The 15,045-nt window shown below is 43.1% G+C and overlaps 1 protein-coding gene across 1 annotated transcript in view; it reads left to right on the forward strand.

Moving 5' to 3' along the window:
- The first annotated feature begins 2,533 nt into the window (after window positions 1–2,533).
- LOC126456108 (uncharacterized) overlaps window positions 2,534–15,045 on the forward strand; it is a 60,633-nt gene continuing 48,121 nt past the window's right edge. The window contains exons 1-2 of the mRNA XM_050091861.1: window positions 2,534–2,609; window positions 14,590–14,924. Coding sequence (XP_049947818.1) covers window positions 2,534–2,609; window positions 14,590–14,924 — 411 coding nt within the window. The remainder of the gene's footprint in view (window positions 2,610–14,589; window positions 14,925–15,045) is intronic.

A 15,045-nucleotide genomic window follows, 5' to 3' on the forward strand; every position in this document is an offset into this window, starting at 1 on the left:
CTGGCGGATATGGTGCCAAATTGTGTCCAACTGGTGCGTTAGATTGTCGAAATTCCGAGATGGTTGGAGGGCCCTGCCCATGATGTTCCAAAAGTTCTCAGCTAGGGAGGGATCCGGCGACATTGTTGGCCAGGGCAGGGTTTGGCACGCGCGAAGACAAGAAGTAGAAACTCTCGTCGTATACGGGCAGGCATTATCTTGCTGAAATGTGAGGCAGGATGACTTGCCCTGAAGGATGTCGTAGACGTACAGCTGTGCTGAAGGGGTACCGCGGGTGATAATATAAGGGATTCTGCTATGAAATGAAATGGCATTCGAGACAATCACTCCTGGTTGTCGGGCCGTATGGCTGGCAGAAGTGAGGTTGGTGTCTCACCGCTGTCCAGGGCGACTCCAGACGCATCTTCGCTGGTCATTGAGGCTCAGTTCGCAACGGGACTCATCACTAAAAACAATTCTATTCTACTGAGTGAGATTATGGGCTGTACATGAACACTACTGGCCATTAAAATTGCTGCACCAAGAAGAAATGCAGATGATAAACGGGTATTCGTTGGACAAATATATTATACTAGAACTGACAACTGATTACATTTTCACGCAATTAGGGTGCATAGATCCTGAGACCTCAGTACCCAGTACAACCACCTCTGGCCGTAATAACGGCCTTGTTACGCCTGGGTACTGAGTCAAACAAAGCTTGGATGGCGTGTACAGGTTCAGCTGCCCATGCAGCTTCAACAAGATACCACAGTTCATCAAGAGGAGTGACTGGCGTATTGTGACGAGTCAGTTGCTCGGCCACCATTGACTAGACGTTTCAGTTGGTGAGAGATCTGGAGAATGTGCTGGCCAGTGCAGCAGTCGGACATTTTCTGTATACAGAATGGCCCGTGCAGGACCTGCAACATGCTGTCGTGCATTATCCTACTGAAATGTAGGGTTTCGCAGGGATCGAATGGAAGGTAGAGCCACGGGTCGTAGCACATCTGAAATGTAACTTTCACTGTTCTAAGTGCCGTCAATGCGAACAATAGGTGACCGAGACGTGTAACCAGTGCCAGCCCATACCATCACGCCGGGTGATACGCCAGTATGGTGATGACGAATACACGTTTCCAATGTGCGTTCACCGCGATGTCGCCAAACACGGATGCGACCATCACGATGGTGTAAACAGAACCTGGATTCATCTGAAAAAATTACGTTTTACCATTCTTGCGACCAGGTTCGTCGTTGAGTACACCATCGCAGGCGCTCCTGTCTGTGATGCAGCGTCAAGGGTAACCGCAGCCATGGTCTCCGAGCTGATAGTCCATGCTGCTGCAAACATCATCCAACTGTTCGTGCGGATGGTTGTTGTCTTGCAAACGTCTCCATCTGTTGACTCAGTGATCGAGACGTGGATGCACGATCCGTTACAGCCATGCGGATAAGATGCTTGTCATCTCGACTGCTAGCGATACGAGGCCGTTGGGATCCAGCACGGCGTTCCGTATTACCCTCCTGAACCCACCGATTCGGTATTCTGCTAACAGTCATTGGATCTCGACCAACGCGAGCAGCAATGTCTCGATACGATAAACCGCAATCGCGATAGGCTACAATCCGACCTTTATCAAAATCGGAGAGGTGATGGTACGCATTTCTCCTCCTTACACGTGGCATCACAACAACGTTTCACCAGGCAACGCCGGTCAACTGCTGTTTGTGTTCGAGAAGTCGGTTGGAACCTCTCCCCATGTCAGTACGTTGTAGGTGTCACCACCGGCGCCCACCTTGTGTGAATGCTGTGAAAAACTAATCATTTGCATATCACAGCATTGTCTTCCTGTCGGTTAAATTTCGCGTCTGTAGCACGTCATCTTCGTGGTGTAGCAATTTTAATGGCCAGAGCGTATATCACGTCTACTGATTTCCGTCCCATTCGGATAGTTCTTTCGTGGTGAGTGTTTTTTTTTTTATCTTAGAGTGTACATGAGAACGTCATTGATGCACAGTTCGTGAGCACAGCAAGACAGGTACATTTCCTTATAAATGAGGCATCGCTGGAGAAAACGCAGAAACGTTCCTTGGCCATCCTATTTTCAGACAACGTGTATGCAAAGCACAGCTGAGATGCACCTGGTTGTATCTATGTATACAGGCAGGCGATATCAAGGAAAAACAAGCAAGGGGACACAACGGTAGAAATCAAGGCAGCAACAGAGGTGCGGTCCGAGGACATTTGTGGCTTTACTGGTTCTCATATTCACTTAAGAATTTTCCTCTGTTGCAACAGAGGCAACAAGAAACCGATTTCGCCTCGTGATAACTGTTGTGCAAGTGCAGGTCGAGAGAGGTTCGCTGAAACGCTTGACGCTTGCCATGAGAGATAAACGCCTTGTTCACCGACAGTCGAGATCTCTGGCAACGATATAGCGGTTGGCCTGACCGCGGCAGTTATCTTATCGGGCCAGGGACTACTGAGTGAGCTCTGGCAAACACTCGACTCCATTCTCCGAGAGACGCGTGCGATTGCACACCGGACAACATGGATCGAACAGCAGCTTCCCAACTCCTCTTCCTGGCGTGTTCCATCATTCTGATCCATCAAGGCAGCTCTGCAGGTCGGTCGCACTGTATGACATTTGTAATTTATTTAGGAGTTAGCTAAGATAGATACTGGGTGCTTCTCCCCGTAGATTTCACTGTGTGCTGCAACTGGTGTTCACTGCATTTTAATAAAGACCCTCTATAATTCCCCGATGACCACGCCTATCTTATTTTCAACGTTTTTGTAAAGTCGTGTGTGTTCTTTATTGCTGCGAAAAACGCAGAAAAATTTCAGACTGGATATATATTGTCATTTATTTATGACTACTGAATTGGACAAATTATTGTCTCAGTACCATGTTCGTTGTGGGGAAATTATTAGATGAAAAACCTGAATAGGTCTCATCGGCTTGGTCAAAGGTTCATGCTCAAATTCCCTATTACCTGTGATCTACCTTCTCAGCTTCACTCAGTCAAACCTACGTATTTCAGCTACCATGCCGGATTGCTCCACTTGGTAGGAAAATGCCTACAAAAACAATGGTGCAGGTGCTGTTCCAGATGCTGCATAGTTTTGATCTGTATCGAAACTAAGATCAAGTGTACATTTTGCTGCTGAATGAATGATTCATCCTGGAATAATCATTGTTGTGAATAACGAGTGCCTTGGCAGATGCCGGTCACTTGTGAAAACAGTTCCTTAGTTGTAATAGGTCCAACAAGCAAAATAAATTTTGCGAATGACAACAACCTGTTGCATTGGTGGAGTAAAACTCAATTATGCTCCCATTTTGAATTCACCACTTCGGTACAGTTTCAACTGTGTAACCATCCTCAAGTGGGAGTGCATCGTAGCTAAAACAGTAAACATAAAACTCCCGGTATTTATTTAGCAGAAAGAACAAAGTACTGTCCATCAAATTTACAGGGTGTCAACTCACATAGTAATAACAAAACACGTGGTGGGTCTACATTACAAATAAAATAAAATACAATGAGAATTAAAAATGATAGCTACACAAAAAGGGATTTGAAGACTTATGTCGTGGCACAACACATTATTCGGCTGAAGCATTTTTACCATTGAAAGTACTGGAACTAACTGTCAATGAACCACTCTCCAGGGAGCAGAAAATGCAGTGAGTAGCGGAGCTTGTTCTTGTACTTCATATATCTGTATTTGTTCGTTAAATAAGCTGAATGGAAACACCCCCCAAAGGAATCGCCCTATCTGTTACAATGTTATACGTGAAAATTCGTGTCCAGTGTCCTTAATTACTGGTGAGAAAGAGGTAGAAAATTCTCAGTATTTCGTTACATAACGCTGATGGTATAGGCAGAACAATTTACATTAAATGGTTACACGAACGACATATTCCAAATATCCTGGAGAAATACATCATTATGCTGGATGACCCTCGATAACAAATATAAAAAACCTTCGATAACTTGTAAAACATATTGTTGTTGACAAGGAAAAAAAAATATTTCACTGAAAATAATGAAAATATATTGATGTTTTAAAGTATGTGCCCAAGCGAGAACAGAATCTGTAAAGGTCAACTGGTCAATATATCTACGTCTTTGTGAAAGAAAAGAGACTTGTGAGAGTTTATATTATCGGATGTGAGTGAAGTTCTGAAATGGAGTGTACCTGCAGCTCCGTTCACCCTCATAAGCGACGCGATATGTACGTCAAGAAGCAACAGGGCTTCGCTGGTCAGTGTCAAAGCTATGACAGGCAAATGAAAACTAAACTTGTATATGTAATTGTCAGCAGAAACCGGTATTTACTTTAGATAGGAGCAGGCACCATGGAAATCGGTTGCCCTGAACTGCTGAGACGCAATCCGCAAAACCTTACCACATGCTCTAAGTTGGTATGAGGCATAAGACATGTGAGACCAGCAGATAGTTGCTTCAAGAATAGATAACATACGCGACCTTAGCAATCTTTCATCGTCTTCAATTTTTGTGATTTGTTGTTAATGATGTTGTACTTAAATTACTGATTTTAATGAATGTGGTTATGCGCAGCATTTAATGTTACGGTTTAGCTAATACTCCCGTGTAATTTATATGTTTTTCGAAACATTTCTCATAATACCGCAATAAATACTGTTACAGAGAAAGTTTTAATTATACTACCATGGTGATAGTCTTAAATATGATGTAAGGGCCTTAGATATGATGTATAAATACTTCGCTCAATATAGTTGAAGACTGGACATCAAAATACGCCTTTTGCCAAGAACTTGATTCTGAGATATCAGATTTTATTTACTTCATCATAATTATTTTCACTGCTTGGTTGGTTAGTTGGTTGATTCAGGGGGAGAGGACAACTCAGCTAGGTCATAGGTTCCATCGGATTAGGGAAGGATGGAGAAGGAAGTCGGCTTTGCCCTTTTGCAGGAAACATCCGGTATTTGCCAGTAGCGATTTAGGGAAATCACTGAAAAGCTAAATCAGGATGGCCTGACACGGGGTTGAACCGTGGTCCTCCAGAATGTGAGTCCAGTGTGCTAATCACCGCGCTACCTCGCTCGGTTATATTTTAATTAAAAATCTTTTACTGTTTACAGTGAGATTCTTATTACTATTGCAATATTTTTGAAATTTCCTTCTCCTTATGACTGAAAAGTAAAATTTTAAACGCAAAAGGAAAAATGTAGCGCGTGATAAATGCCATGGTTTTATCGGTAGAAACGAAGTAAGTGAAATGAAAAAACTCTAAATTTTCTGTTTTTGTTTTTAATAATTTGATTGTACACGTACGAAACATACAATTTATAATTTTGAAGCCTTATTTTTATTTCTGACGAACACAAAGCAATATTAATTGATTAGTTCTTCGTAGAATGCTCTGTTATCTTCTTTTAAGTATGGCAGCAATTGTTGCGGATCTCTCTCATTCTTAGCTAACAAGTCGTTATTGCATTGATGCGATGTTGTGTTAGTATTAATCCATTAATTTTTTAAGTCTCATTTCCTCGCTTTTCTGTGTACACTAACGGCTATCATGAGAGTTTTGATTCTGTGTTTGGTTATTACGAAGACACACTTGTACAACGTCACCCTTCCCATCTGGCAACTAATAACAAACGTAGCTTTCCATCTGTTGTCCTTTGTATCATCATCTCAACCATGATACCTTCTATTTAAAAAAGTAATGTCCATGAGACCCATCAAAGGTCTTGCCTCACACTGCGTTTGGAACATGGGAGTAGTGGAAAAGAACTGTTCTTTGTTTAAGCAAACACACCCACCGAAGCTTAAATTTGTAACTTAACAAAGTAACACATAGAGTCTGTCGTTATTCATGCTAATAAACGAATTGCTAAGTCATTCTTCAGTAAAAATTCCATAAAATAGGCAAATACTAAGTAATAATGTTAAATATTACAAATAAATACTTCGTACATACCTCTTCTTCTGAGTCATCTTTTCCTTCCATCAACAAGTTTCTTTGGTTCACAGGAGGTTTACTTTCCCTTAATCGACGCTTCCTTTTCATGTTGAAACGGTCCTCCATTGTTCTGCTTTCTTTTTGCTCCCGTCGCCATTTAATTCCATCATTCTCACGATGTACAGTCAAAAATAAAATTGAAATCAACGAACTAATAACATAATGAACAGATTTTAATCAAAAGAAAGAGGCTGGAATTAACAGTGTTATTTTGTTGTAAACAAAACAATTACCTTTAAAAACTTGGTGGCACTTAGCTCGTTTTAACCTCAGCAGCGGGCTGGCAGAAAAGTCTCATGAAATTTAAGGAGACTTACATCCAGCACTATCAATGGTCGTGGTATTTAGCCTGTTTTAGAGGCTGTTGGAGATGGAATTTAGGTTTGTTTTTTGGATGTAGCTATTTTTTAAAAAAAATTGATACTTAGAATATTATTTATGTTCAGTCTTCAGCTGTCGAAACTATTGTATAGCGACAGAATGACAACCGTGTTAATTGATCAGTTGCTTCACCTCGAAGATATGTAGGATAATGTCTTACAGTTTAGAAACCCCACCTTGATGAATTGGGCTTTGGCTGTTATGTTCTACGTGCAGTTGTCTACAGGAGTAGGGATGGGAATGTGGTTGAAAGATATTTGAATACTGGTCTTGCACTGCTGTTTCTTAACAGAGGTACTTTACACAGATGTGTCAGGAGAAACATCAAAAGTAAGTGATCAACTTTAAATGAATGTCCGAACCTTAGATGTTAGTGATTATCTTTCAGTAATGCTGTTTATATTTCAATGCGTAAGATGAAATACTCGATTTCAAAGATGCCTCGTGTCTATGCAACACAAATAATGTTTTTCTTTTCACACAAGTTTACACATATAGAATTAGATTTTCATTAATCGATGACATTTCTTTATGGATTCTCATCTGTGTTTTTATGACCGTTAAAAAAGAATATTTTTCTGTAACATGTCCATTATGTGAATAACAAAACGTTGATGCAAATTAAAAGTGACTGAATGTGTTTTATAAAGAAGTTGTAAACGATCGTCATGTACCAAAGATTTGAACACGCCTATACATGGAAGCTTCTTTGTATTATACGGCATATTCTTTCAGAACATTCCCCCGCCATTATTCGACAACGGCCTCTTACTCTGACTAAGTCTATTATTCTTTTATTTTGCTGCTGGAGTGTTCCCATGAAGCGATAGCGAAAGCCGCTTGTGCAAACAGATACGAATTTTATCTTGCCTGGATCAATGTTATTCCCCTTCTGATAGAAATTTCCACGAGAGACTGCATCAGCTTACGCTTGGGTATGACATTAAATTCTATTTTTACTTTATTTTCCGTGACACACTACAGTATTTTTTCTACAGTTCTATGTAAAGGTGGAAAAAATTAATAATTGTGAAATATTCCAGTGTTAAATCATTTTCAGTTTTTGGCTAATATATTAACAGTTACAGGGAAATACTTTTTGGAACATTTTCACTCCACCATAAAATCACTCACTATTCCTTAACGTCTTATTTTATTTATTTATTTATTTATTATTTATTTATGCATTTATTTTACCAGGCGTACTGAAATTGAACGAACTTCAGTTTGTACAGAGCATTAAGAACATATAACGTGCTATACAGTATTAATGTTAAAGAAGAAAAAATAGAGATTATAACAGTAGTACAATGATAATTATAACAATCAAAAAATAATTATAACAATAAAGAGTAATAACAATAATAGTAATGACTATGTATATGAAAGTAAACATATTTCTCTTTTTATGAATATCAGTCCTATTGCTAGTTGGAAATTTTCTCGTTATGTTGTTGCAGCTTGTGAGTTATTCTCATCGAGCAGAGACATAAGACGATAGAATTGGGTGAAAGAGATATAGAAGAGGTAGCTAGGTTAGAGGAAGAGAAATAGAATGGTAAAATTCGAAGCTATGATGGAGAGGAGAAAGAAAGAGATGAGAGGGGCACAACAATGGTGGCTATACCGTCCCTAATATGTAAGTTTTGAGTTCCCTCTTGAATGCTGAGTGGTTCTGGATAAGACGCAGATCACAGGGCAGCGCGTTCCATAGTCGTATGGCTGAGATGGAGAATGACACGGAGAAAGATTTTGTGTTATGTAAGGGTACAGCCAAGATGCTAATAGTTTTTGCTGTCGAGGGAGACGAATCTGCAAGGGCCTGGAATTAGTGATCGTTTGCCTACGTTCTTCATCAGATATCGAATTGTTAGCGCAAACTGACATGTTCTCAGCAACAAAAATTACTTAAACTATCTGTCGAATCATACCACCAACGTGAGGCAAGATACTCTAAATATAATGACTTTGCAGAGCGCAGAAATAGGACATAAAATTGGAATCCGGAAACAACCCGCTGAGAAAACAACAGAAATCCCATCACTTCGCTATAAGTTGAAGGGATGTTCCACAGCTACAGGCTTTGGATACGCTTCTCCAGAGGGAAGGTTAGCTTCTCAGCCATTGTGACAAGGTACTGGGATGAAGTAGCTGTGTCTACGTTCAGTAAAGTCAAACAGCATTAGGCGTCAAGCAAGCCTGGTGCTAATACGAGTGTTCGTAGCTAGAGATCTCGTCAAAAGGAGTTTCTCACCTTCCGTTCGGGAATGAAACTGAAATTGGGAAGATAATTACAATACCGCAAGTGCCCCCTGCCACACACCTTGAGACGAGCTGTGCTATATAGATACAGATGTTCTAGATTCGTATATCTAATCTAACTTTCTGTAGTTTCTTGATTCTTTGTACTGTGTTCACCATACAACTAGCTCACAAGTGCACCACAGAATTAATGGAAATACGGCCAATACCTAGTCCTACTCATACAGATTTGCTCTTGTTAATAGTTCCCACAGGCCATGCAAAATCACACAACGCAGACGGAGCAGACACCATACTGTTGTTGATAAAGCGGCCGTAAATATCAAATTTCGAAGGAAAGACCGTCGCCAGCCGCAATCAGGCATCGAAATAATTCGATGGCGAAATTTGGAGAGTTGTGCCGGCCGGAGGCTCGAAATAGTAACTCTTGCTTCACGCCTCGGCCATCCAGACATGCTTCCCGTCCGAGCCAAACTGTCAACCAGTCACTCGCTAATAGCATCCAGTGTCCATTCATCTACTTGATCGCTGCGAGAACTGTATTCCTGTTAGAGGTCCGGACCCTGTTGTGCATCCACATGTTCGACAACAGAGACCACACACGTATACAGTACCTCTGTAGGCGTGGTTACCATGATAATGTCAGTGCGGATGGGTAACAGCGTTGACAGGTTGAGGATTTTAGTCGGAGGAGAAGCGCGTCCGGATGGAGATCCGGTTTCGAGTCCTAATCCAGCAACCTTCACCATCGAATTATTGCGATGCCTGATCGCTGCTAACTTCCGTCTCTAGTTCGAAAAGGGTAGTGATGGTACACAGTTAAGCTTACACAGAGTTACAGCCCATATGCGCCACACACTACTACTGTCTGATCTATCGTCTAACAATATCGGCCGTTAAGTGGGCGGATTTAACAACAACTTGCTGTGCACGCAGGGACACACATACATAGCTCAAGACGCTGCTCCAGTTGGTGCTTTCCAGGAAGGGACAGACTGCCGTAGACGAACACAGCCGACGTGATGTACTTCAAGCCTTCGGACAGCACACTCGTATTTCCAACCGCTGACCACACGCCACTACACTCGGTCGTTAAGTGAAGGCCGTCGACCGCTGCGTTGTCCGTGGTCAGAGGTAATGCTTGAAATCTGGTACTCTGGGCACACTGTTGACACCGTGGTTCTCGGAATATTGAGTTCCTAACGATTTCCGAAATGGAAAGACCCATGGGTTTCTAACATTCCGCGTTCGAAGTCTGTTAATTCCCGTCGTGCGGCCATAATCACGTCGGAAACCTTTTCAAATGGTTCAAATGGCTCTGAGCACTATGGGACTTAACATCTATGGTCATCAGTCCCCTAGAACTTAGAACTACTTAAACCTAACTAACCTAAGGACAGCACACAACACCCAGCCATCACGAGGCAGAGAAAATCCCTGACCCCGCCGGGAATCGAACCCGGGAACCCGGGCGTGGGAAGCGAGAACGCTACCGCACGACCACGAGATGCGGGCAAACCTTTTCACAGGAATCAACTGAGCACAAATGAGAACTCCGCGAATGAACTGTTCTTTTATACCTAATGTATGTGTAATGCCGCCGTTTGTATATGTACACGTCGCTGTTCCATGTCTTTTGTCACCTCAGTGGATAACTAGTGTCGGTAGATCTCTAGTTTACTGAAGTCGTCGGTTGATGAATGAAGAGATATGTCGTGTAAACGAGAGATCTTCGGACTCCAATAACACAATATTGGCCCCTGTCATGACTGCACACGAGACTGGATTTCTCCCGAGATACGTTGGTCGAGGGGCCTGAAGATGGTGTTGTGGAACACCGAAACTCGTTGCATAAGTAAATCAAATGGAGAAGTGATGGCTGCAGATGTTTTAATTTTCATTTCTCGCAAAATACTCTTAAACGCGTTTATTACCTTTTCTTCCCTATAAGAGATGCTACTCGGCTGCTGCACTACGTTATAGTCACACTGGGCCATCCTCCTCGCCTCCAGATGCCACTAGCACGACGCGGCTTCCGTTAGCAGCGCCCCCATGTACAGCACGGAAGAGGTGAAGCAGCCTAAAACAAAAAGAGTATTACGTATGAAGTCAAAGCCTATGACGTCCGCTGCCGGTAAATTCAAGCCAAAACTCTTCGTGTACACCAACGGAATTAGTTACTGCTGCTGCACTGTTCAGCCCATGTGTTTGAAATCATAAAGAAACCTTCTTTCTGGGTGTTACAGTTTTCATAACTTTCGTGTATACGTGTCAATGCATAGGAGAACGCCCACCCACGTGTTGACAAGGTCGTTTCGAGTACGCTGCAGAAGTCTCACTGGGAAGCCCTCACACATCCCCCTTGCAGTTCCGGTCTCTCCCCATACGAGGTCCATACTATTGTTTTGGAGCCCTGAAGAAAGGCGTTCGTGGCCGGCGATTTCCTTCGACCAAAGAAGTGCACACCTGGGTACAGTCATGGTTTTTCGTGGGTCGCCTCAAACATTTTTCCATGAAGGCATTAATCGTCTTGTCTCACAGGGGGACACGCATACTAACACAGCTATTGTGATTACTTTTAAGATAGTGAACTGTTTACTTACCTTTCTTCCATGTGTCTCGTTTTCTGATGAGTGCCCTCAGATACTTGCTCCAATATTCCGCAGCGAATAATATATAGGCTTCAATGAAATTCACAGATAAAACTGGAGAGCCAGTTCATAAACGATGTTTTGAAATCGATAAGAAAAACATAGTTCACAAAACGTTTGGCTTCATTTTTAGCAATTGACATACTTTTAATGCGTGTCTGTGTGTGTGTGTTTACGTAATTTTATGTAAATATCACGATAATAATTAGACTGGTGCCAATTTCGCGCATCATTTTAATATTACGCCAGAGAAACGTATGTGTGAATGAAAGTCTTTGTCCTTCAAGGGAATAGTACATATCTTTCACTATGATGCTATTTTTATACACAATTTTAATATTACGCCAGAAATATGTAAGGATATTGTGCTGCCACCTACTGCCAGCTACTCCACATCGGCGACTTCAGTAGTCATTAGACATCGTGAGAGAGGAAAATGGCGCGCTTTGTGGAACTCACAGACTTCGAAAGTGGAAAGGTGATTGGCTGTCACCTGTGTAGTACGTCTATACGTGAGACTTCCACACTCCTAAACATCTCTAGGTCCGTTGTTTCCGATGTGATAGTGAAATGGAAACGTGAAGGGACAGGTACACTATAAAAGCATACCGGCCGCCCTACCACCGACAGTTGAAGAGTATCGTAATGTGTAATAGGCAGAATCTATCCAGACCATCACACAGGAATTCCAGTCTGCATCAGGATCCACTGCAAGTACCATGACAGTTAGGCTGGAGATGAGAAAGCTTGGATTTCATGGTCGAGCGGCTGATCATAAGCCACACATTACGCCGGTAAATACCAAACGATGCCTCTCTTGGTGTAAGGAGCGTAAACATTGGACGATTCAACAGTGAAAAAACGTTGTGTGAAGTGACAAATGACGGTAAATAATGTGGCGATCCGATGGCAGGATGTCGGTATGGCTTATGCCCGGTGGACGCCATTAGCCAGCGTGTGCAGCGCCAACAGTAAAATTCGGAGGCGGTGGCGTTATGGTGTGGTCGCGTTTTTTTATTGAGAGGCTTGCACCCCTTGTTGTTTTTCGTGGAACTATCACAGGACAGGTCTAAATTTATGTTTTAAGCACCTTCTTGCTTCCCACTTTTGAAGAGCAATTCGGGGTTGGCGATTGCATCTTTCAACACGATCGAGTACTTGTTCATAATGAACGGCCTGTGGCGGTGTGGTTACACGACAATAACATCCCTGTAATGCGTTGACCTGAGTCCTATAGAACACCTTTAGGATGTTATGAAACGTCGGCTTCGTGCCACACGCCACCGACCGACATCGATACCTCTCCTCAGTGCAGTACTCCGTGAAGAATGGGCTGTCATTCCCCAAGAAACGTTCCAGCACCTGACTGAACGTATGCCTGCGAAAGTGGAAGTTGTCATCGAAGTTAAGGGTGGGCTACCACCATATTGATTTCCAGTATTACCGATGAAGGGTGCCAAGAACTTGTAAGTTATTTTCAGCCAGGTATCCGGATACTTTTGACCACATAGTGTATATTTCTTTGGGTTGTATTCTGTTAACGTTAAAAATTGGACGTATGTCATACAAATCTTTCACTGAAAATAATCTGTATTAACCATGTCCTAGAGCATTTACTACCCCTCTTGCAGCACTCTATACAGGATGTTACAAGAAGGTACGGCCAAACTTTCAGGAAACATTCCTCACACACAAAGAAAGAAAATATGTTATGTGGACATGTGTCCGGAAACGCTTACTTTCCATGTTAGAGCTCATTTTATTGCTTCAAATCACTTTAATCATGGAATGGAAACACACAGCAACAGAATGTACCAGCGTGACTTCAAACACTTTGTTACAGGAAATGTTCAAAATGTCCTCCGTTAGCGAGGATACATGCATCCACCCTCCGTCGCATGGAATCCCTGATGCGCTGATGCAGCCCTGGAGAATGGCGTATTGTGTCACAGCCGTCCACAATACGAGCACGATGAGTCTCTACATTTGGTATCGGGGTTGTGTAGACGAGAGCTTTCAAATGCCGCCATAAATGAAAGTCAAGAGGGTTGAGGTCAGGAGAGCGTGGAGGCCATGGAATTGGTCCGCCTCTACCAATCCATCGGTCACCGAATCTGTTGTTGAGAAGCGTACTAACATTTCGACTGAAATGTGCTGGAGCTCCATCGTGCATGAACCACATGTTGTGTCGTACTTGTAAAGGCATATGTTCTAGCAGCACAGGTAGAGTATCCCGTATGAAATCATGATAACGTGCTCCATTGAGCGTAGGTGGAAGAAAATGGGGCCCAATCAAGACATCACCAACAATGCCTGCCCAAGCGTTCACAGCAAATCTGTGTTGATGACGTGATTGCACAATTGCGTGCGGATTATCGTCAGTCCACACATGTTGATTGTGAAAATTTACAATTTGATCACGTTGGAATGAAGCCTCATCCGTAAAGAGAACCTTTGCACTGAAATGAGGATTGACACATTGTTGGATGAACCATTCGCAGAAGTGTACCCGTGGAGGCCAATCAGCTGCTGATAGTGCCTGCACACGCTGTACATGGTACGGAAACAACTGGTTCTCCCGTAGCACTCTCCAAACAGTGACGTGGTCAACGTTACCTTGTACAGCAGCAACTTCTCTGACGCTCACATTAGGGTTATCGTCAACTGCACGAAGAATTTCCTCGTCCATTGCAGGTGTCCTCGTCGTTCTAGGTCTTCCCCAGTCGCGAGTCATAGGCTGGAATATTCCGTGCTCCCAAGACGCCGATCAATTGCTTCGAACGTCTTCCTGTCGGGACACCTTCGTTCTGGAAATCTGTCTCGATACAAACGTACCGCGCCACGGCTATTGCCCCGTGCTAATCCATACATCAAATGGGCATCTGCCAACTCCGCATTTGTAAACATTGCACTGACTGCAAAACCACTTTCTTGATGAACACTAACCTGTTGATGCTATGTACTGATGTGCTTGATGCAAGTACTGTAGAGCAATGAGTCGCGTCTCAACACAAGCACCGAAGTCAACATTATCTTCCTTCAATTGGGCCAACTGGCGGTGAATCGAAGAAGTACAGTACATACTGACGAGACTAAAATAAGCTCTAACATGGAAATTAAGCGTTTCCGGACACATGTCCACATAACATCTTTTCTTTATTTGTGTGTGAGGAATGTTTCCTGAAAGTTTGGCCGTACCTTTTTGTAACACCCTGTAGACTAGCAGAAATTGGTCGTGCCAGTTTAGCGACTGGTGGCTGCCACTGACCACCTATGCACGTCTTTCCGCAGAGTGCTCGGTGAACGTAAACTCTCCGAATTTTCCGTCGCCTCAGCCGCTGCTGCTCAACCCGAACGCAGACAAGGACCTGAGCAGCTTCCTGGCGCCGGACGCACGCGGCGACATCGTGGTCAGCGAGGGCACGCAGCTGCTGTTCGCCTGTCCTGACTCCGGGTTCAAGCTGATCGACGCGCAGACTCTGAATGCCACCTGCGTCTCCGGCACCGTCTTCAGCGTAGACGGCACCGCCTACACGATCTCAGCACTCGCCTGCAAGAAGCTGCCTAGCGTCAGCGCTGTCGACACCAGCGCACAGTGCGATGTCAACAATGTCAATGCAGTAAAGGTCAGAAAGCATTTAAACTGTCTCACGGGTAACGCCGCACTGAGTAAAAGCGCCACTCACTTTCGGTTGTGCATACTGTTCACATCAAGTTTCCCTGTTCTTTTCAGTCATTAACCATTTC

Source organism: Schistocerca serialis, chromosome 2 (genome assembly GCF_023864345.2).
Source record: "Schistocerca serialis cubense isolate TAMUIC-IGC-003099 chromosome 2, iqSchSeri2.2, whole genome shotgun sequence".
NCBI lineage: Eukaryota > Metazoa > Arthropoda > Insecta > Orthoptera > Acrididae > Schistocerca > Schistocerca serialis.